The sequence below is a fragment of the Podarcis gaigeae genome, assembly GCF_964106915.1.
Source record: "Podarcis gaigeae genome assembly, chromosome: 12".
Taxonomy (NCBI): domain Eukaryota; kingdom Metazoa; phylum Chordata; class Lepidosauria; order Squamata; family Lacertidae; genus Podarcis; species Podarcis gaigeae.
The window spans coordinates 582,655-609,881 of NC_139688.1; the positions used below are offsets into that span (position 1 = coordinate 582,655).

The 27,227-nt window shown below is 55.2% G+C and overlaps 1 protein-coding gene across 3 annotated transcripts; it reads left to right on the forward strand.

Moving 5' to 3' along the window:
* Positions 1–820: 820 nt before the first annotated feature.
* Positions 821–26,741, forward strand: ASIC3 (acid sensing ion channel subunit 3). Of its 3 annotated transcripts, XM_083704225.1 has the most exons (12): positions 821–1,389; positions 11,629–11,988; positions 12,909–13,059; positions 19,963–20,090; positions 20,310–20,460; positions 20,993–21,049; positions 21,157–21,310; positions 23,039–23,130; positions 23,213–23,292; positions 24,299–24,370; positions 24,858–24,913; positions 26,276–26,741. In XM_083704225.1, exons 1-12 carry the CDS (start codon positions 832–834, stop codon positions 26,352–26,354), a joined length of 1,938 nt encoding a protein of 645 aa, XP_083560351.1. In that variant the 5' UTR covers positions 821–831; the 3' UTR covers positions 26,355–26,741. The 3 variants fall into 3 exon arrangements, with proteins under 3 accessions (XP_083560351.1, XP_083560349.1, XP_083560350.1); XM_083704223.1 differs by lacking the exon at positions 11,629–11,988; XM_083704224.1 differs by lacking the exons at positions 11,629–11,988; positions 24,858–24,913.
* Positions 26,742–27,227: the final 486 nt, after the last annotated feature.

The following is a 27,227-nucleotide window of genomic DNA, read 5'->3' on the forward strand; positions in this document are numbered from 1 at the left end:
CTTCTGGCACCTGCTTCCTCCTGGGCCACCTGTTGGGGGGGCAGTCTTGGGAATCTGAGGGAGAGGCCCATGTAAGGGAAGTTGCCCCCAGTTCCAGGCACCCCACAGAGGCAGCTTAGTGTCGGGGAGCCTTTGGCTCACTTGGAGGGCTCTGGCGTTGAGATTCCTGCCTTGCAGGGGGTTGGCCTAGATGACCTTTGGGGGTCCCTTCCAACTCTACGGCTCTCTTCTTCTGAGCCACCTTGGCTCCCCCTGCTCCCTGCCAGACCCCCGTCTCGGAGGGGAAGGAGGGCGCTCTGGCTGGGCGGGGAGGGGGCTGGCCGAGGACCCTTCCCTGCGCGGCGTGGTCCGGAGCGGGGCGCGCGCGGAGCCGCCTCCTTGGCAGAGCCGCTTCCGCAGCAGCAGGAGCCGCAGACTGCGAAAGAGGCGGCGGCGGCGGCGGCAGGCAGTGAGCCGATGAGGCGCGCAGCTGAGCCTGCCGCATCCACCGCAGAGCCCCCCGCGCTGCGCCTCTGCCCGCCCGCCCGCTGCGCCCTTTCTCCGGCAGGAGGGCGAGGCTGCGCTCGCAGGACCCCCGGCCCGCCGCGGTGACTGGGGAGGGGCCGCCCCTGCTGCCGCCCCCTCGCCTCGCCTCCCGGGGATGGGCGCTGCGCCGGAGAGAGCCCCCCGGCAGCGCCGCGCAGGGCGCCCCGGCCCCGGGCGCCGGGCCAGCGGGGAGCGCGCCGGGTGGCAGCGGGGGGTGCGCGCCTGAGCGGCGGCGGCGGCGGCAGCAGCAGGTGGGGCTGCGCGGCGCGCGGAGGCTGCGCGGGCGGCGCCCCTCCGGGAGATGCCATGATGCCCGGGGAGGTGCCCGGGGTTGGCATGGCCCGCGGGGAGCGCCTGCCCGGCCTGCAGGCCTTCGCGCGCGGCTCGTCCCTGCACGGGCTGAGCCACCTGGTGGCGCACGGCTCGCGCTCCCTGCGCCGCCTGCTGTGGGCGCTGGCCTTCGGGGGCTCCGTGGCGCTGCTGGCGCTGGTCTGCGCCGAGCGCGTCGCCCACTTCCTCAGCTACCCGCATGTCACCAAGCTGGACGAGGTGGCCGCGCCCAACCTCACCTTCCCCGCCGTCACCCTCTGCAACCTCAACGAGTTCCGCTTCTCCAAGATCACGCGCAACGACCTCTACCACGTGGGCGAGCTGCTGGCCCTGCTGGACGCGCGCCACGAGGTGGCCCCGCGGGGCGACCCCGAGCTGCTGGCCGCGCTGCGGGACCGGGCCAACTTCAGGGGCTTCAAGGCGCGCCCCTTCGACATGGCCGACTTCTACAACCGCACCGGGCACGACCTGGCCGAGATGCTCTGGCAGTGCACCTTCCGGGGCGCCAACTGCAGCGCCAGCAACTTCACCGTGGTGAGGGGCGGACCCGGGAGGGGGCCAGGGCCGGGGAGGGCAGGGCGCCGGGGCGCCGCCGGGGAGGGCCTGCAGCGAGAGGAGAGGGGACCGCGCAGCGCCCGCGCTCCCGTCCCGCTTGCGCGTTTCCCACGGAGGGGGCCGGCTGCGTGGCCACTGAGGGAACGGGGAGCAGGGCTAGGCTGCCCCCCGCGGGCCGGATCCAGCTGGAGGCTCTCCTTATGTGTGGTTGCTGGGAAGAGTGGTCCTGCCGTCGGGCAGAGGGAGGCCAGGTCCCGGGCCAGGTAGGGGCAAGCAGCCCTCCTGGCAATTCTTCCTGCGGTTCACACCTGCTGGAGGAGAGAGACACACCTGTCACCGTTTGGGCGTGGGGGACGCTCTCCTCTTCCCAGGGTTTGGGGTCAGGAAGGGGCAGACTTTGGACATCTTTGATAATATGGGAACCTCAGCATGCCCAAAATTTGGGACGCCCAGATGGATGTTCTCAGTTATAGATCTTCTCTATTTGGGGCTCAGCACTATGTGCGGGGGGAACCGCATGCACACCTTGAGTTCAGCATGAGGTCAGGGCAGCAATCAGCCCAGATTGGCTTCTCTCTGGGGGGGGGGGGTGTAGGGCTGCCATCCTGCCCTTCGCCTCAGGCAGCTAAATGTGGTTCAGCCCTGGGGGCGGGGCTTGTCCAGCAAAGAGCAGCAAATGCCTGCCCAGGGAAGATTTGAACCCAGGACTTTGGGGAGCCAAATCGCCGCCTCAGCCGGCATTCCCCAAACCCTGCGCTCCTTCCTCCGCTTCCTCTTCCATCCTGGGCACTTGCTCCAGGGCCCTCTGCGCCTGGGGCTGCCCTGTGCCATCAGAGGTTTCGCTCCTCTGGGCCCAGGGGAGATCCCAAGTGGGGTGTTGGAGGGGGGCGGGGAGAGGGGCCATCTCTGCTGGGGTGTGGCCCCATCCCAGGAAGAAGCCTGCATTTAGCACGGCAGCATGGACAGCCCCATTCATTGGGGTGAGGTGGAGGATTTGCTTAGCTGGGGGCAGAAAACTGGCCTGAATGCTTCTAGCGAACCAGCTCTGGGCGCAAACAGCCTTGGGGGTGGCATCTACCTGCCCCCGTCCCACCCTGAGCACAAGTGGGCACCAGTGTGCAATGAAAGGGGCGTGGGGGGAGCCCCGTGGCGGACTTTGCTGGACTAAGGCTATTTGGAGACAGTGAGCGCTGAGACCTCTTGCGGCAGGTCCCTTGGGGTCCCCAGCTGAAAAGGGAGCACAGCAGAGCTGCACTGGGGGCCACGGCCACCCCCCTCTGCTCCTGGCGCAATGGGGCACCTGGGAGCAGCTGCAGGAGGAGGCAGGTCCGCTTGTGGGGGAGCTGGGGGGAACAGGAGAGCAGAGAGGCCAGCCTTGCTTAGGGTGCTGCAGGGAGCAGCTGTCAAGGGAGTCTTCTGGTGGGGAGAGAGAGAAAGGCAGCCATTCCCCGGGGCTGGGGGGCTCAGAGGCCCATCTCCTCATTCCCTGCAGTGGAGCAAGATCAGCCCCCCATGAGCCCCATCTCATGAACCAGCACGGGGCCCAGATTCTGAAAATGCAAAACGGGGTGCCAACTTGAATAAAATATTGGGGGAGGCCAGGTAAGCTCTGCCCCACATAACTGATTCCAAGGCATGGCACAGACACACCTCACTTGAATGGCAATGCGCACCAGTGTTGTGGGGCCCCGGCCTCCCCTAGGAGTTGGCTCCTATGGGGATTTCTCTATAAGGGGCAGAGCTGTTTCCACTGGGGGGGGGTGTTGTGGGGGCTGCTTTGTCTCAGTGGATACCTGATGGGGTTCCCTCACTTCAGGTGCTGCAGAGTGTGAATTTCTGCCTCCCCCCCCATTCCACCCACAAGGAGGTGAGGGATGCTAGGCTGGTTGATCAAAAGAGGTGGGGGACAGAATTCGGGGGGGGGGGAGGACACATAGAGGCCCAGGAAATTAAGGGTTTGCGTGGGAGGACACCAGAAGGCAGTCACGGCAGTGGGGAGTCAGCTGCGCTATGGGGAGAGCAGGAGTGAGGGGGATGGGCAGGGCCTTGCTAAGGCCACCAGTGAGTGGGGGGGGGCAGCTTGAATAAAATATGGGGGACAGGAAAGCCCCACCCCGTATAATTGGTCACAAGACGTAGTGCAGGCACACTGTTTGAATGGCAATGCTCATTAACTTTTGGGGGGCTGGTCCCCTCAGATAGTTGGGGGGGTGGAAGGGACCTTGGCCCCCAGGATTTGGCTGCTATGGAGAGAGGCATGGTGCAGGGGGTGGGGTGTCTGCCTGTCTGGGACTGGGGAGGCTCCAGTCTAGGGCCAGGAGAGGCAGATTCCTCAATGGGGCCACCCCCCCTCCTGTGCCAGGCTGGGCACAGAGCAGGGCCAACCTGATGCCATCATCCCTCAGTCTAGAAGCACAGCTGGGAGAAGCGGGGCCACGGGCACCGCCAACTTGGGCCCCAGATTATGACAGCCCAATGGCCCCCACGACATCATGTGACTTCACAGGGCCTTCAAAGTTGCCTCAGAGGTTGCATTGGGCATCGCATCAGGCCTCCGATGCGACTCCGGTAGAAACTGGAAGCCCCATCACAGCACCCACAAAAATTATGGGTGCCCAGGCACCCAGGGCTCCCTAGAGTTGGTGCCACTGGGGTTTGCATGGGACTCAAAAGGTCTAGGGAGCACCTGCCACGCTGTCCGTCCTGGGGCTCCCTGACCGTTTTAGGACCCTAAAATGAGGGTCTGGATCAAGGCTCCTGCTGGGTCTGGTTCTCTGAGGCTGGGGCTCAACTGCTCTCATTTCGGCTTCCAGGGCGTCTGAGGGTCTCAACCTGGGTGCCCATTAAGTTGATGCCCTTCTCCCTTGTGGCCAGGGTGGCATTAAGAGGACTGGGCCAGTTCATGCGGGGGGAGGAGGGGGCTCTGGGGGGCTCCATCCAGGATGGCTCAGCTCTGCCTCCACAGTCAATGTCTCCCAATCCCACAGAAGGGGGGAGGGCTGCCCCTGTGGTCGGATCCTGTCTGGGGGCTCCCCATTGTGCCTGGTCCCTGTCAGAACAGGAGGCTGGACTAGGGAGGCCTAAAATCTTATGTTACGAAGTTTCGCTGTGAAGCCGGTCGGATTGTGGAGGGGTTGGGCCAGGGAGGGGGCAGCTCCTCTTCCTCACAGAGGCACCCCCCCCTCACACTCTAGGTTTCCAGTTCATTTTAAACGTACCCCAGGGTATTGCTGCAAATCTCTCACCAGCACCCCCAAAAACTATGAAATGTTGCCCCTGCACACAGCTTCGCATGCCCCAAGGAGGCTGGGGGGTCTTGGAAAGTGGGGGGCAGGGGACTTGAATGGGTGGAAAGGACAGGCCCCCTCCCCCCCCAGACACCTGAGGCTTGGGAGCTGGTAGGGGAAGACTAGATGGCCCTTGGGGGTCCCTTCCAACTCTTCAGTTCCATGATTCTGTTTTTCCTGCCACTGGGACACCCACCTGCCCCAGAGGAATGGCCCTGCTTCTGTCTTGGACCCTCAAATTCCTCCCCTCTTCTGCCCACCTCTTAGAAAACCTTCCCCCCCCCCCACCTGGCCTAGTCCAGGGGCCCCTTCTGCCAGGGGGCAACCAGGGACTCCTTTGCAAGGGGGCAGCATGCAAAGTCTCCCTTTGGGGGCAACAGGTTTATTAATTGCCATTGGCCACGGCAGCTGGAAATGGGCCTTCCATGGCGAGAGGCAGTCTACCTTTGATGACTGTATGTGGAGAGGCCATTGAGCAGGGGGAGAGAACTACTTTAGTATGTGTTTGGGGGGCTGGCAGGGCTCAGGGGGCCCTGAGTTTGCCTTGAAAGAAGCTTCTGGATTGCCCCGATCAAAAGCTGCCCACAAGGTGTTGCCCTGGGCAAGGGGCTCAGTGGAGGAGACCCCAGAGTCTCCTGCCCCACAGCCAGGGGGCCCTCTGCAGTTTGCCCGCGGCTCCCCCCTCCCCGTTGCACTTCCTCCAAAGCACCCGTTGCCTTGACAACATCCACTCCTTCCTGGGACAATCCGTTGCCATGGTGACTTTGCCCATCTTCAAGGCAACTGAGCTTGTTGCCAGGGCAGCAGCTGCTCCCCCCCCCCAGGGTCGCCTATGGGGAAGGGTCCTGCCGGCTCCAGTTGGATAGCCATTGTGGGGAAGCATCTCACGAGAGGGGCAGCCTGCCAAGGAAGGGGCCCAGAGTGTGGTTTTACACACACACACACACACACACACACACACACACACACAAATGGCAGTTTCTTCCCTTAGCCAAAAAAGGAAGAAAACACCTGCCCTTCTGGATCTCTCCTTCTGAGAAACCGGGGGCCGTTCCTGGTCTCATCTGGCCCCCTCACCCATTTCTGCTCTTCTGTGCAGAAGAGGCCATCGATTTATTGATTTCTGCAGGCGTGTTTTCAGACGCCCTGAGCTGCTTCCTATCCCTTCCCCAATATTCACTCTCACAAACAGCCTTTGCTTTTTAAAAGAAACAAAACAACACACCAACACACCGGCTGCAGTTAGCTCTGTGATTCTGCACTATTGATCCTTCCAGACTCAAGGGGGGGGGGGGGATTAATCTGCCACCCAGCAAATGAGCTCCCTGCACGATTAAGCCATTTCATCCCAGAGCCTCGCTTTGCCCTCCTCCTCCTCCTCCGCTCTGCCTGCCTGGATTCCTTGCAGACGGACTGAGACTCAATTACCTTGAATAATTCCTGCAAGTTTTGCCACTTCAGAGGAGGAAAGTAGCCCCCCCCCCCCGGGAGGCAGCTGGGCAACAGCCAGTTTCTGGGCTGCCATAATAAAACTCTCTGTATTCTAAAAAGAAGTACCGTATTTTTCGCTCCATAAGACTCACCTGACCATAAGACGCACCTAGTTTTTAGAGGATGAAAACAAGAAAAAAAAAATTCTGAACGAAACAGTGGATGGATGATTTTTGTGGTTCGTGCTGTGGCCACAGACATGTGATCTGATGGTGAATTTGGGGTGACCCAATGCAAAAATCCTGAGGATCCATGTGGATCCGTGCTTTGTAACCATGTTTTTGCACCATTGCGGCGCCACGCAACAGTGGGTGCGTGATTTTTGTGTGTGTAGGCTGTAGCCATGGACATGCTATGTGATCTGATGGTGAATTTGGGGTGATCCAATGCAAAAATCCTGAGGATCCATGGGCTTTTACCTCCCCCCTCCCAGGGTCCCTTATTGCTCTTCTGATCCCACCGATCAGCTGTTTCAACACTCCCTTCCCTCTTGTTTGCCTTGGTGTCTTACCTTAGCTGGAGCAGTTTTTTAACTCCTCCTTTTCTTCTAATTTCTTTCCTTATTGCTTTAGTCTTCCTGTTTCCACCCCTTTGCAAGTTTGCTGTCTTTACCTCCCCCCCTCAAGGCAGCCTCCTTTATCTCTAGCGTCCCTTATCTCTCTCCCCAATCTGTAAACGATCAGCCGGCTTTGTTTCAACACCCCCTTCCCTCTTTCCAAAAAAAAGAAAAAGAAAAAGCACGACCTGCTTTTCTCCCCTGGGCAATTCGGCTCCAGGGACTACACATTCGCTCCATAAGACACACAGACATTTCCCCTTACTTTTTAGGAGGAAAAAAGTGTGTCTTATGAAGCGAAAAATACGGTACTTCTCCACGAAGCACCTGACTCAGCTATGGCCCTCACAGCTACTCGCTTCGTGGTCAAGTGGGCATTTAAACCCTGGTTTCTTCCAGGTCCTAGTCTGGTACTCTGTTATTGGCTGTTTTTGCATGTTTTTAAGCAAAAGCTGGCCTTGTTCCCACCTCCTAGAACTCTGTTACAGATAAAAGAAAGCCGTTCTTCCTGAGTTAAACTGTGGAACTCCTTCCCGCAGCAGGCAGATATGGCCAGAAACCGGAATGGCTTTTAAAGGGGGTTAGGCAAATTCATGGAGGAGGAAAAGGCCACCGATGGCTATGACCCATGATGGCTGGGCTGTAACTGCTGAGTGGCTGGACCTGATCCGCCAGGCTCTTCTTGGGTCCTTGGGAGGCCTCTCCCTGCCTCCTCCCCAAAGCTGAATTGTCCAGGGTGCAGCTGGAGCAAGGGCACCAGGACTCGAGTCCCCAGAGCCTGAGCTTTCTTTCAAAAAATGAAATGAATAAAACATCCGTCTGCAGCCCACCTGGAAGCAAAGTTAGGCATCAAACTGTGCAGGGCACCCACCGGACTGGAGAGCAGACTTTCTAGGAAGCCAAGACACGATGGCTTCCTCTTGTTCTGCAGAGCAGGTCCAGGAGTTGGAAGGGACCCTTCCCCTCACACTGTCTGTGCAGCCCCCTCTCCCCTTCTGTTTGGGGTTGGTGTGGGGACAGCACACAGAGGCCATCCTGCTTTCTGTCTTTGAGGGCTTTGTGAAGGGTGTTTGGGGGCAGAACATGGCAACAGATTGGGGGCAGGGGGCATGTTTTGCTGTCCGGAAGGGCTCTTGAACCGGGGGGGGGGGGGAGAGAAAGGACAGGAGAGATGGGGCTCCCTCCCTGACTTTGCCTTGCCCCCTCACCTGTGCGCTGGGAGCAGCTTGCATCTTTACTGGGGACAGAGGGGAAGGAGAAGCAGGGGGGCCCTCCTGCCTGGGTGCTGGTGGGGAGCAGCTCTCCAGCTTTGCCCCAAAGGGGAGGCGGGAAGAGGTGGGGTGGCAATGTCCCCCTTTGCTGCCTTGTCCTTTGGAAGAGGGGGAGGAGGAGGCCGGGGGCGTCTCTCCCCCATCTTGCGTGCAGTTCTGCCTGTGCAATCCAGCCCTGGATTTGCAGAGCTTTTACTGTGTTTAAACACTCCCCCGTCCCAACCTTCCCTTGTCTTTCTCACCAACCGCCCACTAGCCATATTTCTGAAATGCCATTTTCACAGTGATTGACAGTGCACTCCTGTGCCTACTCAGAAGTAAGTCCCATTGAATTCAGCAAGGCCCCAGGTATGTGCGGTTGGGGTTAGGACTGCAGCCCAAATATTTGAGAATCTGAGTCATTTGCACCTTGAAAATTCCTTTCCCCCCCCCTTAGCCTTTGTTTAGCTCTCCTTCCCCCCCCCTTCAGCCTTTGTTTAGCTCTCAGACTTCCTCTCGTGTGCATCATTTTTACTGTCAACAACATGAGTGCTTTTGTGTATGTGTGTGTGTGAGAGAGAAAGAATGTGGCAGAATGCCCAGTGAAATTTATTGCTGAATGTAGGTTTAAAATTTTCTTTGACTGAGCCGCCTTTGGAAAGTGGGAGAAACTTTTCCTTTTTTACTGGACTTTGGGGTTCTAAAACATGGGAAAGCAGACCAGATTAAGATGGTTGCCGCTTTGAAGCCATACTTATCTGCTTGAGGGGGTGGGAAGTATTGCAAACATATACAGTCATACCTCGGGTTACAGACTCTTCAGGTTGTGTTTTTTCGGGTTGTGGACTGCCGAAACCCGGAAGCACCGGAACAGGTTACTTCCGGGTTTTGGCGGTTGTGCATGCACAGAAGCGCTAAATCATGCTTTGCACATGTGCAGACGTGGCACTGTGGGTTGTGGATGTGCATCCCACACAGATCACATTTGCAACCCGAGAGTCCACTGTTATGGACAAAGATGGACCAATCTTGTTAAAGGAACCCCAATTTGATGTCTCTTGTATAAGGACCATTTTACACCTCCTCTATCTTCACAAAGGAGGTTAGGCTGCAAGGTGGTGACTGGGTGAAAGCAGGAAGTGAGTGAAAGACAATAAGTGCACATGCTCTGTTCTTCATTTTGTAATGTGCTGAGAGTTGCATGGGCTCAGGGGTCGCCTTTTATGCCATTAGGAAACATGTTCGCCTTTCAGGTGCCACAAAGGTTAGAGTCTAACCTAGAGTCCAACAGCAGGAAGAACTTTCTGATGGTCAGAGCTAGAATGGAACCGTTGGGAGCAAGAACTCCTCACTTGGTGTCAGGGAAGTCATCTCCTCGTAGGACCAGAGAGCTGGAAGGGACCCAAAGGCGCATCCAGTCAACAAAAGCTTCCCTGACAGAGGCCAGCCCTCCTCTGCTTAAAGACCTCCAAGGAAGGAGAGTTCATCACCTTTTGTTTCACTGTCAAGCAGCTCCGACTGTCAGAAAGGTTTTTTGACTGTTTAGTCGGAATCTCCTTCCTTGCAACTTGAATCCATTGGTTTGAGTCATGCCCTCCAGAGCAGGAGAAAACCAGCAAGTGACAGCCCTGTAGATATTGGAAGATGGCTCTGAGATCTCCTAAACATTCCCAGCTCCTTCAACTGCTCCTCATCAGGCTTGACTTCCAGACCCTTGACCATCTTGGTCTCCCTCCTCTCCACATCTTCCAGCTGGTCAACATCCTCCTTAAATTGCGGTGCCCAGAATTGGACACAGTATTGTCAGGTGTGGTCTGATCAAGGCAGAAGAGAGTGGGTCTATTATTTCCCTTGATCCAGACACTAGACTTCTGTTTCTTGGAACTCTTTATTCTGAGACAAAGCAGCCCAGGCCTAGTGATCCCAGGAACTCTTCCGGGTAGATCTTGCCCCAATGAGGCATTTAGGAGGCCTTCCTTCCCACAGCCTTCAGAGTCTCCTCCCCACGTGCCTTCCCAAGCAAACAGAGACTCTGATGCCCAGTCCGTCTCTGCTCCACCCTCTTCACCCCTCTCCTGGTCCTGGGAGACCAGTGGGGAGGAGAGCTTGATGCAGTGGTGGTGGGGGGGGGGGAGAGAGACAGCCACGCCTCTTCACCAACAGACTCATTTCTTGGCCACCCTCCGCTCCAGCCTCCGCTTCTGTCTCTGAGTCTGCACTCCTCTCTGCCCCAACCTCTTCCTGCTCACTAGACCCTGTTACATAAGTACCATCTCTAGGGGTGTTGAGGCACCCACAATTTTTTTACTGTGGGTACCCTGAGGGGCGACTCTATGGGGCCTTCCCACCGCGGTGGAGAGCTCTGTCGGGCCCTCCAGCTGCAGTGGTGTGTGACTTCACATGTGCGCATGATGTCACACATGTACTCCGGGCTCCCACAATGTTGGGTGCAACCCAGAGCACCTGCCCTGTTTCCTCTTCAGCTTCTGACTCGCCCCCCTTCTCCCCAACCCCCACTTCCCAGGCTCTGAGCCGTTGTCGTGCTGGGGAGGTCTAATCTGCGCATCCTGGACCCTGCCCCATGGTTCCCCTTGCCCTCCACCAAACACCCATCAAGTGGAACAAAAGAGATACAGTATTTACATTTCCCTGTTTCCCAGCCAAGTTAATCCCACCCTTTTGTCTTCATCTGGGTTTGGTATTTCTGGAATGGCTACCTGTCTGGCACTCAGCTATCAGGAGGCCAGGGATTATCACTCAGGCAGAGGGGCTGCTGAGGAGCTGAGCTCAAGTGTCTATAGGAATTTCTGAAGTTTCCCCAGTGAGCCAGTACAGAGATGCATTTATCAGTGAATTCTTACATTTGGTATTCTGCAGCAGAGGCCCTTTGAATAGATAGGAAGAAACTGTGATGAAGTGTTTTGTGGGGACAAATCACCATAGTCACAAAAGGGATTGCGCTGGTTTTGGTAGTAGGCTGCATGTGCATGATATCTGCTGGAGGGGCAACACCCCCCAACCTATACATAAATCCCTGTAACACCTCTGCATCCAGCCAGTCACTGTCAGGAACCAATGGACTTTCCTCCTTTGGAGGTCTTTAGACAGAGGTTGGGTGGCTGTCTGTCAGTGGCCCTTTGGCCTTGCGGGGGGCTGGATGACCCTTGGGGGGTCTCTTCCAGCTCTACCCTTCTAGGGTTCCATGTGGGGCCTGAGTGCAGCACCCCAGCACCCAGGCCCTCCCCTCCCTCCCGGAGCTCCCTGGCTCCCGGCCTGCCCTCCCAGTGCCAGGATGCTCCTGGCCCTGCCTCCCTGCCCCCTGGCCCTGGGCCAAGCAGCCTCCTCCTCCATCACCTGCCCGGGATCAGCTGCCTCCTCCTCCTCCTCCTCCTCTGCTATCCAGAGCTTCCCTCCGGGGCCTGAAACACAACCCCGCAGCAGCTCCCGACCCTCGAGGGCCATGCAGGAGGCCGGAGCGGACGAGGCGGCCCCCAGGCCCTCCGCCTTTGCCGCCTTTGCCGGCAGCTGCACCCTGCACGGCCTGGCCCACGTCTTCCTGCCGGGCCCCTTCACCCCCCGGCGGGCGGCCTGGGCGGGCGCCGTCCTGCTGGCGCTGGGCATCTTCCTGCACCAGGTGGGCGAGCGGGTGCAGTACTACCGGGAGTACCACCACGTCACCCTGCTGGACGAGGAGGCCGGCCGGCTGCTGCTCTTCCCGGCCGTCACCCTCTGCAACTTCAACCGCGTCCGCCGCTCCCGCCTGACGCGCAACGACCTGCACTGGGTGGGCCAGGAGCTGCTGGGCGTGGAGGCCCCCGCCTTCCCCGAGTACCTGAGGGCCCTGGGGAGGGCGGACGAGGGGGGGCTCGGCTTCTACCCCACCCCCCGCTTTGACATGAAGGAGTTTGTGGAGCGCACGGCCCACAGCCTGGAGGAGATGCTGCTGGACTGCCGCTTCGGGACCCGGCAGTGCGGGCCCCACAACTTCACCGCCGTGAGTCCCCTCTCCTGGGCCTCCCCAATCCCCCACCCCAATTTGGTGACCCTCAGAGCCCCCCCCCCAGCTTCATACCTCCTAATGGCAGCCACATTGGGGTTCAGCTGGATGCCCTTTGGGAGTCCCTTATACAATTCTGTGTCTGTCAGAGATTCTTTACCTGCGATGGCTGCCTTGCACAGGGTTGGGTTGCCCCCCCCCCCTGCTTCTCACCCCCCTCTGGTCATCTTCCCCTCCTCCTGGCAATCTCCTCTCCAGCTGCTGCCTCTTCCTCCTCCTGCTTCTCCTTCTGCCCCCTCCTGCCCCCCCAGCCCAGCTCGTCCCCAGGGCCACTCCTGTTACTCTGCGCTGAGCTGCACCGGCCTGCCACTTCGACCAACGTCTCCTGCGAGAGGCTGGAGCAGCGTCAGCGCAACCTGAGACGGACGATGGCGTGGAGGACGGGGGGGGGCCAGTGCGCTTTGGGTCAGCGGGGGCCAGAGGGGAGGCTCTCATGCCGCAGAAACGGCCCTGCGCAAGATTTGGGAAGGCCCCGCTCCAGGACCGGGGCTGGGGATGGAAGGAGTCTCTGGGGCCATCCAGCCCCTCCTGGGTCATCGATTTCCTCCCCACTGCTTCCTCTCAACTTCCATGTGCAGCCCAGCCTCCTGTGCTCGCTGTGGCCAAAGGGAAACCAGCAAGCAGGATTCGAACTCAAGAGCAACTCTCTGGGTTTCCAGCAACTGGGGTTCAGAAGCATCACTTCCTCTGACAGTGGAGAGCAGAGAAGAGCCAACCTGGCTAGGAGCCTTCAAAATGAACATTGAATTTGCACAATCCTCTTTTAAAGCTGTCCAATTTGGTGACCATAGCATCACCAGCTTCCTCTGTTCCGCCTTCCTCCTCACGCCACCCCTTTCTCCTCCCCCCTCCTGCAGATCTTCACCCGGTTGGGAAAGTGCTACACCTTCAACTCGGGGGCTCCCGGCCACGAACTCCTCACAACGGTCAAGGGCGGAACGGGCAATGGTCTGGAACTGATGCTGAACATCCAGCAGGATGAGTACCTGCCTGTCTGGGGAGAAACGGGTGAGTAAGGGGTCAGGGGAGGGCTTGGGGTGGGCACGGGTTCCATCTTGGGGGTGGGCCCTGTTTGATCCCAGGAGACGATGGAGGTGGATTGAAGATTAAATCTGTCCATTAAAATATAAATCTCCCGTCCTGCACGTGAAATACGAGAATAAACAGGCTGTGAAGCACTTTTAGCAGAGTAAAACCACTTAGGCGCTTTGCAGCTTACTGGAATCTAGGAATTAGTCAAATACACCTTTTTGTCCCTGTTTATTTGTAGTCTGCTGACCTTTCCCCTCTTTGTCCCCATTGCTAAGAGCGAAGCACACACTTTTGTAAGATAAATGAAAAGGTTTACTTACATTTCAATGCAGGCAGCAAATGCATTAAAACAGTATGCAGGTAAAAATACGTCTTAAGTTACGAAAGACAAAATTTGTTTCCAAAACGGAGTCCGAGCTCTGAGCAAAGCCCAGGCATGTATTTCTGCTCAGTTGCTGGCTGCAAAAAGAAGAGAGACACTGAGGCAAGGAGGAAGGAGGAAAAATTAAAATTAAGATGCCACGGGATGTAGGGGATATGACACCACAGACCTGTCTTCTCTGGGAATACGGGAACTCTAAGAGGCAGGGGTCAGCAACCGTTTTCAGCTGGGGGGCAGTCCACCGTCCCTCAGACCATGTGAGGGGCCAGACTATATTTTGGGGGGGAAAATGAACAAATTCCTATGCCCCACAAATAACCCAGAGATGCATTTTAAATAAAAGGACACATGCTACTCATGTAAAAACACACTGATTCCCAGACCGTCTGCGGGTCGGATTGAGAAGGCGATTGGGACGCATCCGGCCCCCGGGCCTTAGGTTGCCTACCCTTGTCTAGGAGTCTTAACCCTTTCTTATGATTATAGAGCTAACTTAATTGTCATTTTGACTGCAGATCTTCCCACAGGAGAAATTCCTGGGGACCTCAGAGCCACTGAGAGCTACTCAGGATCTGCTCCTTGCTGGCTAGTGGGGCTCATCCTGCAGCAGCCGTATCCCAGGCCCAGCTGAATTCTCCTCTGCCCCCTCTGTGGGGTTGAGGGATGTGGGGCTCTCTCAGCCTTCTGAAGCTTCCAGGCTGCCCAGAAAGGGACCCCCTTTCCTCCTTCCTCTTTCTGCTCCTAAACTCCCATTTCACCTTTATTATTGTTACTGTATAAGAAAAAGTTGGAGGTCGGCTTTTACAGCCCAAGTCCCCACCAAGGGACCCCTTGAGGTCCGCTATCGGTCAGGGATGCAAATGGAGGCGACACCAAGGAAGCAAGGAAAGCTGCTGACCTTTATTGGTCTGTTGCAAAAGGAGGAGTGGAGCCTTGAACACGGTGCATTCAGAAATTATAAGAGAAAGACCACCCAAGATCATCAAATCACAGAGTTGGCCCAACCTCCTAGAATGCAGGAATCTTTCGCCCAATGTGGGTGTTAAATCTAGGTGTGAGGGGCGGAGACCCACTGAAATCGCAGGCGGGAGAAGCTTGTGAACCTGGGATTCGGCTGGCACCTTTTGCGCCTCCCCTACTCGCGGGGAAACCCTGATTTGGGGATCCGGAGCGACGTGGGGTGAGTGGCACGGTGCTTCGAATCGACTGCTTTTTTCACGGAGTGAAGCCGCATTGCTGTTGCCGGAGAGCGCTGATTTTTTCCTGTGGACAATTGGACTTTAAACAACTACCCGTGAGTAGAACGGAAAATTGGATCATTAAATATCTTAATTTGGCATCGAAACGGGAAGGTTTAAAACAGGAAGTCCGCCTTCCTCTTTTGTAAATAGATTGAAGCAAAGACGTTACAAGCTAAAGTCTTGGAAAACCTTTGGCAAAGGATTAAATTTCCATCGGTTAAAATCACCAAACCCCCCTTGGAAGCAGGAGAAGAGGGGGGAAATTTTGAACCTAGCGAGCCTGCAGTAGAGAGTGAAAAATCAAATTACCACCGCTCTGAACCTGGAAACGGGCTGCTAGAAAGAGTGACGTTTTGGGAGAGTTCATTGACTGTGAACAGAACGTATTTGACAGCTAACTAAAGTATACTGTTTCCACTGTCCTCTTCTGCATTTAAAAAGGAGGAAAAGTAACTGAAAATTAAAACTATCTTTATTGCTTGAGTTGTGTTTGAAAGGATTGATACAAGTGGAGACTGTTTTCCTCTAGAGGGAGCTTTTGAAACTGTTACAGGAGTGGAACTGGGGAATCTCCAGCTGCAAGATAAGAAATTGTGAGAACCAGGGATTGACCTTGGACCATTTAAGAATGTTGACAGGAGAAGCCATAGTGACTGCATTATGTAAGATAAGCTATTCGCTGGAACAGCTTCACAACAAGACGGATGATATGACTATTAAAATTGTTAACTTGGGACAAAAAGTGATTAATTTGAGACAAAAAGTGAGCACCAACACAGAAATAATTCAGGACTTGGTACAGGAATCTACTTTGGCAGAACAAATGGTGGAGGAGAAGGAGAAAGTTGTTGTTGAACCTAAAGTAATACAAGCGGGATCCTCAGTTTTACAGAAGCAAATTGAGGACTATAAGTTGAGGCCTTTTATGATTGAATCTAGAAAAAGTCAGATTTTGAGGATCGGATCCTGGCTTGGACTGAAGAAGGAAAGTTGGAAAGATCCCTCTATGCAGGGATTAACTGACTTTTGGGACATGGACTTGGGTCTGGAGGAGATTGAAGTTCTGGGGGCCTTTGGATTTGGAGGAATCTTGAAACATGTCCTGAAACACTTTATGGATCTTAGCTTCAACTATGGAAATTTGGCTGACCTGTTGAGAAGGAATAAAAGCATTGTTAGGTCGGAGTCTTCCCGAGATCTGCTCTTTAGCATTAAAGAATATGAAGAAGACCTGCAGAAGGGACCTGGAAAAGAGTTAAGAGCCTCGAATATAAGATCTCCAGGTTGATGGACTATATGGAATTGACGGAAAGGACTGGTAGAATCCGAAACCAGGGAGAGGAGATGGTGGAAGAAGATTGGAAAATTTAAAGTTTATATATAGAAATACTGTAAAATTAATGAGTGATAGAAAAATGGTGGAATGAAATTTTATGGCCTTAGTAGAAATGTTATAAGGAGTTAAGCATATATAAGTATTTTAGTTTTAATGGAAAATAAGTTTAAAAATATGTTAAGATATTTATAATATGATAGAAAATAGAGAAAGATGGAAAGGATTTGCTGAAACAATTACCGTATTTTTCGCACCATAGGGCGCACCGGACCATAGGGCGCACACAGTTTTTTTGGGGGGAAATAAAGGGGAAAAAAATATTTTCCCCCCCAGGCGCGGGGCTGGGGCGGGGGAAGCTCGAGCTTCCCCCGACCCCAGCCCCCAAACAGGCAACTCTCCGCAAGCAGCGGGAGCCCAGCGCTGGGCTCCCGCTGCTTGCGGAGAGGTGTGCGAAGCCTGGAGAGCGTGAGGGGTCGGTGCGCACCGACCCCTCTCACTCTCCAGGCTTCAGCAAAAGCCTGCATTCGCACCATAGGACGCACACACATTTCCCCTTCATTTTTGGAGGTGTAGCAGGAATCCCCCCACCCCAATCATTCTGTTTGTATAAACTACACACTCACACACTACATACGCCACATTTCTGTTATAAATTCATAGAAAATCAACCATACATCGGATTTGCACTGTTCCATTTTTATTTTTACTCCATATGACAAGAACTATGTTTGTTTGTTATGTTTCGCTGACTAGCTGTACGAGTCAATCTGGTCTGTGACCGTTTAATAAAATTTGATTTGATTTGACAAGAACTAACAAAGGGGGGTGGCTTAGACCTGGTCAGCCATAATCCCTTCACTGTCTCAGCACATCCACAGGAGCCCTGCCCATGCCAACCCTGATGATCCCAGACAGAAGACAATCAAGATCACAAAGAACTTGCATATGGGAGTGGATTCAGCATGGACTGAAACAAAGGACAGTGATCAGATCTTCCCTCAGGGGGCAGGAAACTGCCAACTCCCCTTTGTCTCCTGGAAGTTCCTGGAAGTGACTCAGGGGGAGGGGGGAAGGGAGGAACCAGCCAGGTGACAAGACACTCAGGTTACCACCAACTCCTCCCTCCTCCTCAACCCCTCCTTTCTGTAATGTATGCATGATGTTACCACCACAACTCCTCCTTCAACCCCTCCTTTCTGTAATGTATGCATGATGTTTCTGGGGGTGGGCTTGATCTAGAGGAGGGGAATTTCAAAAGTTTTTATAAGACCTTGCACACTATTCTTGGGGGTCTTTTCCTCTCTCCTGCACGTGAGGGGAATACCCTGTTGCAACAGTTCAATAAAGGCCAAGCCTACAGGCTGCTGTTTTGCTCCAAGTTATCCTGGTTGGTGTCTTTGTTTTGTCCAAGGGAGCCCTCGGATTTTTCCTGTAACAGAGGGGAAAAAGTGCGTCCTATGGTGTGAAAAATACGGTAATAGAAGTGGAATACAAAAAGGGAGGTGAGAGGAGGTCGAGGAAACAAGGGAATGAAAGATAGAGTATGGAAAAGGTGTGATGTATGTTTTTAAATTGTTTTTGTTTTGTTTAGGGTTAGGGTTAGGGTTTTGTTTAGTTTAGTTTAATGTGTTAAGGTTGTGTTTTGTATTGTTTATATATTGTATTGTATTGTTTTTTCTCTCGTCTTTTTTCTCTTTTCCTTTTTTGTAAGCTTTAAAAGTAATAAATATTATTTTAATAAATAAATCTAGGTGTGAGGCTGCTCAGTCCCCCAGCTGGTCGGGCAGAGCCCACGGGTCCCTGCAGAATAAAGGAAGGAGTCCAGCCACCAACTGGAGCAAATAGCTGAAGACCAAAGTTTATTGCGCAACAGGTGGAAAGAGGAATTTTGAACCCCGAGGATGGGGTGACAAGGACTTTTAAAACTTTCCCACCATATCCCAGAATACAGTTCATTAAGCATCATCACTACATCATTGCTACACCAGAAAAGGAAAGGGTTATACACGATTAACATAGGAGGAATGTGTGGGGGCAACAAGCGGATACAGGATATGTATTGGGAAGTACATTTTGAGCACCTACTATAAAGGGACAATAGAACTTGGGTTTGCCTAGTCTGCCACCTGGGCAAGTCCGGAGGGGTGCCTTTGCCCAGCGATTGACACCTATGAGTACCTTCCTGTGAGTACATGACCTCCCACCTGAGGAATTATGGCGGGGACCGAGTGGCTTCCAAGTCCTTGGCCAATGAAGCAGATTGGCGGTGGAATGAAGGAAACTGGCAAAGGAGTTGATTTTATATGATTGTTAAAGCTAGGTAACTTCCCTGAGCTGTCAGGTCGAAAGGATACATTTATGCATAATATTTTGAACATCTAACAACTTTAAAGATGTGCCCCCCCCCATAATTTCCGTAACAGTGGGGCTCAAACCCATGACCCTGGAATTGAGAGTCCTCTCCCGAAAGATGCAAACATAAATGGTGGTTATGCAAACTGGGTCACGCTCAGCGTTCCTGTAGATGCCTGGCAATAGCTGAGAACGACAGGACTGAGACATCCTTATGAACTGGTGAATGCCTGGCCTCCAGAATCCATTGTCACAGAGCTCCCCATTCATACATGGAAGCCGCCCTGCTGGGCCAGTCAACAGATACTTGTCAAACACCAGAATTTCCTTCTAGACTTGAGAGGGTCTCCCAGAGGTGAACCACAGCCTGTTTTGTTCAGAATATTTGTTTGATTCATGCTTTAGAATCATATCTTAAAGAAGTATTGTTCATTGATAAATCGGCCCTTCCATTGAGAGAAGGGGGCCCATTGAAAGTGATACTTTCTCAGGCTATTTGCTGTGCCCGTATCTCCAGACTGAGAGGAGAAATGAGATCCGCCTTCAGATATCTCAAGGGCTGTAACATGGAAGATGGAGGAAGTTTGTTTTCTCCTGCTCCAGAGGGAAGGACTCGAACCCTTGGCTTCAAGTTGCAAGAAAGGAAATTCTGACTAAACATACAGAAAAACTTTCTGACAAGCAGAGCTGTTCCACAGTGGAATGGTCTCCTGAAGAAGGTGGTGGTTTCTCCTTCCTTGGAGGTTCTTAAGCAGAGGTTGGCTGGCCCTCTGTCCTGGATGCTTGACCTGAGATTCCTGCATTGCAGGGGCTGGACTAGATGGCCCTTGGGGTCCCAGCTCTACAATTCTGTTATTCTTTGACCTCCGGCTTAGGGCAGAGTTCAGTGGGGCTGGGCAGATTCTGGTGGAGAAAAGGGTGGGAGACAAGAGGCCGAGGGTCAGGCGGTGGGTTGTCTTAGAGAAAGCAGAGCAGGGGTGGTACAGAGCCCAGGGACGGAAGACAAGAAGGAGATCCTGCTGGATCCGGCCAATGGCCCAATCGGGACCTGAGCCCAAGAGACCTTTCTTCTCTGGTGGCTTCCAGTAGATGGTACTCAGAAGCGCTGCTGCCTTTGACCACGGAGGCAGATCATAGCCCTGATGGCTAGTGGCCCTCGATTGGCTTCTCCTCCTCCATGACTTTCCCTAATCCTCTTTTAATCTAGGTTGTCGGTCATCAGCGCCTCCTGTGGAAGGGAGTTCCGCATGTTAACTATTAAATTTGCTTCCCCACATCTGCAGATCTCAGGGTGGCTCATGTTTTAAACGATAAAAATCTGCCCTTTTTCCTTATGGGGTATCCAAGAGCCCGTATAGAATCCTTACGTGGGTTCCCTATTGGTAGGAGAAAAGAACAGAGGCCAAGCAGAGAATATTGAGAAGCAAAGCGGCTAGTAAGCCTGTTCTTTATTGATCTGTTGCAACAGGGTGCTCCCCTCACACACAGGAAAGGAGCAGCACCAGTCCCCCCCGCACTCAGGATCCGGCCCTTTCCTTCTCCCCAATGCACTTGTGTTTGTGTTGCAGATGAGACCTCCTACGAAGCTGGGGTGAAGGTGCAGATCCACAGTCAGAACGAGCCCCCTTCCATCGACCAGCTGGGCTTTGGCGTGGCTCCCGGCTTCCAGACCTTCGTCTCGTGCCAGCAGCAAAGGGTATGTGCCCTTCTTGTGCGCCAGGCTTTCTGGGCAGTGAGATCCCCCTGCCCGCTCCCAGGGCCAGCTTCCTGGCTCTCTCAGCCTTTCCTGCCGTCTCCTATGGGATTTCTCTAGGAATGCGCCCAGCGCTGCCTGGCAGCCCATCTGTGGGGCAGAGAGGGGGGCTTGGTCCTGAGAGGGGTCAGCCAACCCCCCTCTTCCCCACTTCCTCCGCAGCTCTTCTACCTCCCCCCGCCGTGGGGTGACTGCAAATCCAACCCCGTGGAGTCGGCCTTCTTTGCCAACTACAGCATGGCCGCCTGCCGCATCGACTGCGAGACGCGCTACCTGGCCGAGAACTGCAATTGCCGCATGGTGCACATGCCAGGTCGGGGGCAGGGGGAGGGGCTCGGGGGGGCGGGGAGACGGGCATCAAATCTGGGCTGCTGGAGATGTGGGAGGCTGTGGCCCCGGGCGGGCTCCTGGGGTCCGCATACTCAGGTTGACCTGTCATTGCATGGTCATTCTGGCATCTCCATCTGGAGAGCTGGAAGGGACCCCCAAAGGGCATCTAGGGCAGCCCCCTACAATGCGGGAATCGCAGCTTAGGAAACCCAGACCTCCAGTTAGAAACCTCCAATGAATTGTAAACTGGTAGAATTGGAAGGGACCCCAAACATCATCGAGTCAAATCCCCTGCAATGGGACACACACCCCATTGGCCCTGGCAATGCCCGCTGCACTTTGGGGGACGGCAGTGGGTCAAGGGGACCCCCCAAGGCCCTTGGCATTGAGTGGCCCAGGTGCCCACCCTACAGGGCACCTCGAATGACCAGCATCCTCACAAGGAGATGCAGGAAAGTGGGTGCTCTGCTGCCCGCCGTGCCTCCGTTGCCTCAACCGCTGTTCCTCGTGCCCAGGTAACGCCAACCTCTGCACCCCGGAGCAGTACAAGGAGTGTGCCGACCCGGCCCTGGGTAAGCATGGACCCCCCCTCTGGACCCCTGGGTTGGGCAGGGGGCTGGAGAGAGATTCCTGTCCCTCTCCGGCCAGCCCTGACCTGCCCCACTTGCCCCCCCCCCAGACTTCCTGGTGGAGAAGGACAAGGAGTTCTGCTCCTGCCAGACTCCCTGCGAGACGGTGCGCTACGGCAAGGAGCTCTCCGTGGTCAAGATCCCCAGCAAGGCCTCCGCCAAGTACCTGGCCAAGAAGTACAACCGCAGCGAGCAGTACATCGCGTGAGTAGAGGCCCCCCCCCGGGCCCCCTCTACGGCTGGCCCCCTCCGGAAAGAGGCCCCCGGCTGCACCAGCCCCCTTCTTTCTTCCTTTTGGTACTTGGTTGAAAGATTATCATTTATAAGTGTGGTATTCATTATTATTATTATTATTATTATTAATTGGATTTATATACCATCCTATCTCCGGGGGTCTCAGGGCAGTTCACATAAAAAGATAACAGTATATAAAATAAAAATAAAAGCAAGAATCCAATAATACCCCCCCCCCCAAGAGCCACATTTTAAAAGTGTATGGGATGTTAATGAGGTCAACCAAAGGCCTGGTTAAAAAGGAACATAAGTGATATTATCCTAATCTGTAAAGGTAAAGGGACCCCTGACCATTAGGTCCGGTCGTGGACAACTCTGGGATTGCGGTGCTCATCTCACTTTACTGGCCGAGGGAGCCGGCGTACAGCTTCTGGGTCATGTGGCCAGCATGACTAAGCCGCTTCTGGCAAACCAGAGCACGGAAACGCCGTTTACCTTCCTGCTGGAGCAGTACCTATTTATCTACTTGTACTTTGATGTGCTTTCGAACTGCTAGGTTGGCAGGAGCTGGGACCGGGAGCTCACCCCATCACGGGGATTTGAACCGCCGACCTTCTGACTGGCAAGTCCTAGGCTCTGTGGTTTAACCCACAGCACCACCTGCGTCCCTTTTATCCTAATCTATATATGGTTGCTAATAACCCCCTCCATTCCACATCAACTCGTTCCAAATACCAATATATTTGTTCAAAGTCTAGGCCTATAGAGGCTTTGTCCTTATGACATCTCCAGCAAAGAGCTGCTTTAGCTGGTCATTTTTTTGGTATAAATTCAATTCAGATTGTTAACGGAAAAATCCGAGGGCTCCCTTGGACAAAAACAAAGACACCAACCAGGATTACTTGGAGCAAAACAGCAGCCTGTAGGCTTGGCCTTTATTGAACTGTTGCAACAGGGTGCTCCCCTCACTTGCAGGAGAGAGGAGGGACCCAGAAAAATGGTGCGCAAGGCCTTATAAAGACTTTTGAAGTTCCCCTCCTGTAGATCAAGACCACCCCTCAGATACATCACACCTACATCACAAAAAAGGCGTCTAAAACAGAAATTTAGATGTTGTTTTTCTCCTGTCTGGCAGGTTACTTGACTGGATACCCTGGGGAGCCTGGCCAGTCTTTTGTAGTGATAAATACTTAGTTCCTGGGCCAGGTCACAGGCTCACACCCTATTCAAACACAGACATACCTTTAAGACAGGATTTGTGAAGGAAAAGACAATGGGGAGGCTTTTCCATTTTGACCTTGCAGAGAAAAGAATTAGGCAGTTTGGGAATCAAAATGGTTCCAGGTCGGTCTTCCTGTGCTGATCTATGGATGTGCTTGGTTCGTACACTTATGAACATTACCATATATTTAAGACCATAAAATTCCTATCACAAGTTCCATCAAAACCTCTGGCATCGAGGCTCAAACGCTCTCCCACAGTCAGGCAACATGGACATTTCAAGTTCCATGCAACCCGTCCCCTAATGAATGGCCCCCAAATGGAGACCCCATGTGCAGGGGCAGTCTAGCCCGATGGCGTCCCCTTCCAGCCCTGCCTGAGCGCTTCCCAAGGGCTTTGGGGGGGCCCCATGGAGGCTGGCCAAGCCCAGGGCTCCCCCCTGCCTGCCTCTTCTGACCCGCCCCATCTGGTGCTCAGGGAGAATCTTTTGGTGCTGGACATCTTCTTTGAAGCGCTGAACTACGAGACCATCGAGCAGAAGAAGGCCTACGAAGTGGCTGGGCTGCTGGGTGAGTGAGGGGCCCCAGGGAGGGAGCGGGGTGGGTGGGGGGGTCCAGGCAGAGTGACCTCTCTTTGTTTGCCTCCCCCCAGGGGACATTGGGGGCCAGATGGGACTCTTCATTGGCGCCAGCCTCCTCACCATCCTGGAGATCTTCGACTACCTGTATGAGGTGAGTGGTGGCCGGGGGGGGGGCAGAGAGAAGCTGGGATGGAGAGGCCGGGGGGGGGGGGTCTGGAAGCGCCATTGCCGGGGGAAGGCACTCTGCGGCTGCTCAGGAGGATTCAGATTAAATGGTGCAGAGTTTGGGGCTTTTGAGGCTGGAGAAAAGGCCACACAGGATAGAAGTTTGTAAAGTTATGCATTCTGGACAGAGATTTTTCTCTCTCACTAGAATGCAAGGACAGTGAAGCTGAGTGTCAGGAGGTTGAGGACAGATTAAAGGGATGCGGGTGGCGCTGTGGGTTAAACCACAGAGCCTAGGACTTGCCGATCAGAAGGTCGGCAGTTCGAATCCCCACGATGGGGTGAGCTCCCGTTGCTCAGTCCCAGCTCCTGCCCACCTAGCAGTTCGAAAGCACGTCAAAGTGCAAGTAGAAACATAGGTCCCGCTCCGGCGGGAAGGTAAACACCGTTTCTGTGCACTGCTCTGGTTCGCCAGAAGCGGCTTAGTCATGCTGGCCACATGACCCGGAAGCTGTACACTGGCTCCCTCGGCCAATAAAGTGAGATGAGCACCCTAACCCCAGAGTCGGCCACGACTGGACCTATTGGTCAGGGGTCGCTTTTCCTTTAAAGGGAAGTTAAACTGTGGAACTCCCTTCCACAGGAGGCCATGGAGAGCTTTAGAAGAGGATCAGACAAAGGCATGGAGGGGGAGAGGGCTGCTGATGGCCCCTGGCCAGGATGGCTCTGCGCTGTCCCCACAGTCGGAGGCAGGGGACGCTTCCCAATCTCAGTCGCTGGAAACCCCAGGAGGGGAAAGTTTGGCTTGTGTTCGGATCTTGCTTGCTGGTTCCCCATAAAGGGCACCTGGTTGGCCACTGAGGACAGGAGGCTGGACCAGATGAGCCGTTGGCCGGATCCAGCAGGCTCTTCTTAGGTTCTCACACACACACCCCCCAGCCAGCCAGGGACCCCCACTCTCTGCCTCTCTCCCCCCCTCTACTGCCTGGCAGGTGTTGCGGGACAAACTTCTCAGCTACTACCAGGCGAGGAAGCAGGCGGATCGCAGCAACAGCGACAACCTGGTAAAGTGGCAAACGACACCCCCCCCCGTGCTTCCTCCCCCCCCCCAAGTCCCCTGGGCTCAGGCCCTTGCAAACCAAGGCTGCCTAAAGACCTCCCCCGTCTCCCTTGGAGAGCCCAAAGGGGGGCAGATGGGGGCTGGGGAGGGGGCGGCCTGAGGGATAAAATCATATCCCCCCCCATCTGCACCTTTCCCAAACGCGGAGGAGTACAGGCAGTGGGGAATGGGCCTTTTGGGTACGGTACATGTGGAGAGCTGGGGTTTGGTTGGTGGGATGGAAAAGCTCTCTGCGCATGCTCAGGGACCCCTTCCCCTCTCCACTGACTTCATCTTCTAGCCCCCCCCCATTGGGACCATTTGCCTCGAGTGTTGCTTCATTGTTCTTTCTGCCCCCCCCTCCCTGCCCCCTTTCTTTGTGCCTCCCCACCCTGACCCACTTTGTCTCATCATCTCCTTCCCCTTTCCATTTGGCATCTCACCTGCACCAGGAACACACGGACCTCCCCCGCAGCCCAGGCACCCAGCTGCCTCCTCGCCCTCTCAGGTAGAGGATCCCTTTCAGGGGCCCCCTTCTGAATCGCCGCCCCCCCCCCCGTTTTCCTGGACTGGTCAGGGCGCTGCTGCTTCAGGGAGCCAGGAGAGGCTGCAGCCAGAATCTGGCTGCCCAGATAAAGTGGATTTGATTTCTGCATTGCAGGGGGTTGGGCTGGATGACCCCTGGGGTGCCCTCCAATAGAAGAGTATTTTAAGGAAACGCACCTGACAGAAAGCAGGCAGTATGGAGCTGGTCTGCCCTGGGAAAAGGCAGCTAGATGTGCAGAGAAACGACTTCCTCCCTGTCTCCTAACTCCTGGGCGTCCCATGAAGCTGAAGGATTCAGGACAGGCTAAAGGAAAGGACTTCTTCATGCAGCGCAGTTAAACTCTGGAACTCCCTGCCACAGGGATGGCCGCCCCCCTGGATGGCTTTAAAAGAGGATCAGGCAAATTCCCGAGGCGAAGGCTGCCAGGGGATGCTTCTGAATACCAGAGGCAGGAAACTGTGGGGAGAATGGATCTTGTGTTCAAATCCTGCTTTTGGGTTTCCCATGATGGGCATCTGGTTGGCTGCTGCCAGGAGAGGATGCCGGGCCAGAGGGGCCACGGGCCTGATCCATCTCCAGGGCTCTCCTTCCTCCTACTCCTGCTCTCTCCCCCCCCCCAACAGTGGTGCTGCATTACCCGCAGACTCCCCAAAGGGGCCACTGAGTCACACACAGACATTTCCCTGGGTCTATTAGTCATGGTAGAACTTCCACATACAGGAGCAAAATACCTTCCACAGGTGCTCAGGAGAGCTGCAAGGGGGGGGGCAGCCCCCTGCCCCTGCCCCAAAGCGCAGATTTGGCCAAAGGGGTTTTTGGCAAGAGCCTCTTGGATGACGGAAGCTGCTCAGAGCAGTTGCAGGGCACAGGTGGTTTTTTTTTGGGGGGGGGGGTCTCCCCTGTCTGGACCTACAACTGAAAAGGCCCACACTCAAGCCTTGACCCCTTTCTCGGTCTACAGGTAAGCAGGGGGCATGCAAAGCTGCCTCGGGGGGGGGATCTCCCCCCTGCCCCGGGACCCTCAATCGCCATCTGCTCTGGGCCTGGCCAGGAAATGGTTACCTGGGGGTGGTCCATCATCCCAGCCCCCCATTGCCGGCCCCCTTTTCCCTATGGGGGGGTTCAGCCTCCATCTCCATCTCACCTGCATGGACGTTTCATGGAGGGGGGTGTCTTCCATTGCATCCCTCCAGGCCACCCCAAATCCTCAGGGGGCTTTGGAAGCAGCTCAGCTCCCTGCCTTGGGGGTGGGGGAGACAATGATGATGGTAGCCTTGCCCCCCAGCTGCTGCTAACTGAACCCCCCATCTCTCTGCCCCCCAGAGCACCTGCCACACGCTGTGCAGTCACTCGGACAGTGTTGGATACACCCCGAACATGCTACCTCGTCACCCGACTCTAGGCAACTTTGAGGAATTCGCCTGCTGAAGGAAGGGGACCCCCCCAAAAGAAACCTGCGCCTCCTTCTCTCTCCACTGCTCCTGGCAAAATGGACCAGGCGCCTCCTCCTGCAGGACCCAGCGCAGTGCGGGGAGTGGGGCAGCCTGGCATTTTCCGGTGGGGGGGCACCCCCTGACAACGCACACGCCCTTTCCTCCTCCTCCTCCTCCTCCTCCTCCCTTTCTGCACAGAGGAGACCAAGAGGACGGCAGCCAGAGGGAACCTGCTCTCCCCCCCACCCCAAATAGAAGGGCTTGACCGTGGGGTGGGGGGCTCTTCCGGCCTGGGACTGGGGGGGGCCGCGAAACAATGCGAAGTAGCATTAAAAGAATCCCAGATTGGACGCTCTGCAGGATGTGGTTATTTGTAGGGGGGGCCCTACGGTCAGTCCCTCCACCCCCAATTCAGGAAGGAGGGGGGCCTTGTGGAAAAGACCCTGCGGTCTCCCCCTCCACCAGGTGGGGAATCTCTAGGTCAAGGGATGGCTCACCTGCATGAACACCTGTCTGTCCGTCGGTTCCTGTATCTGTGTCTGAGTGTCGTCTGTGCTTGCTGCCCCCCCTACGCTGCTGAGACACCCCCAACCTCTCTTGTACCTCCGTGTGACCCCCAACCCCACCCCACCCTCTTTGCCCTGTGTACCATTAAAGAGCCTCTTGGCTGTGCCAATTTGCTGCGTCAAAAGGGGGCGCGGGGGGCGCTCTGTGTCTGTGTTGCGCTTTGGGGATATGTGTGTGGACTGAGAGGAGCCACAGGGGAAAGGGGGGCACAGGGGTAGTTGGAGGGGCTAGCTGAGAGAAAAGGCAAGGGAATCGAATTGTCGGGTTGGAAGGCA

What these genes read in the sequence shown, in the direction of transcription:
- ASIC3 (XM_083704225.1), top strand. Translation starts at nt 832, where the DNA reads ATGATGCCCGGGGAGGTGCCCGGGGTTGGCATGGCCCGCGGGGAGCGC. An exon ending in GGCCCCACAACTTCACCGCC is followed by an intron (nt 11,989 to 12,908) that starts GTGAGTCCCCTC and finishes CCCCTCCTGCAG; the next exon opens with ATCTTCACCCGGTTGGGAAA. An exon ending in CCGCATGGTGCACATGCCAG is followed by an intron (nt 20,461 to 20,992) that starts GTCGGGGGCAGG and finishes CCTCGTGCCCAG; the next exon opens with GTAACGCCAACCTCTGCACC.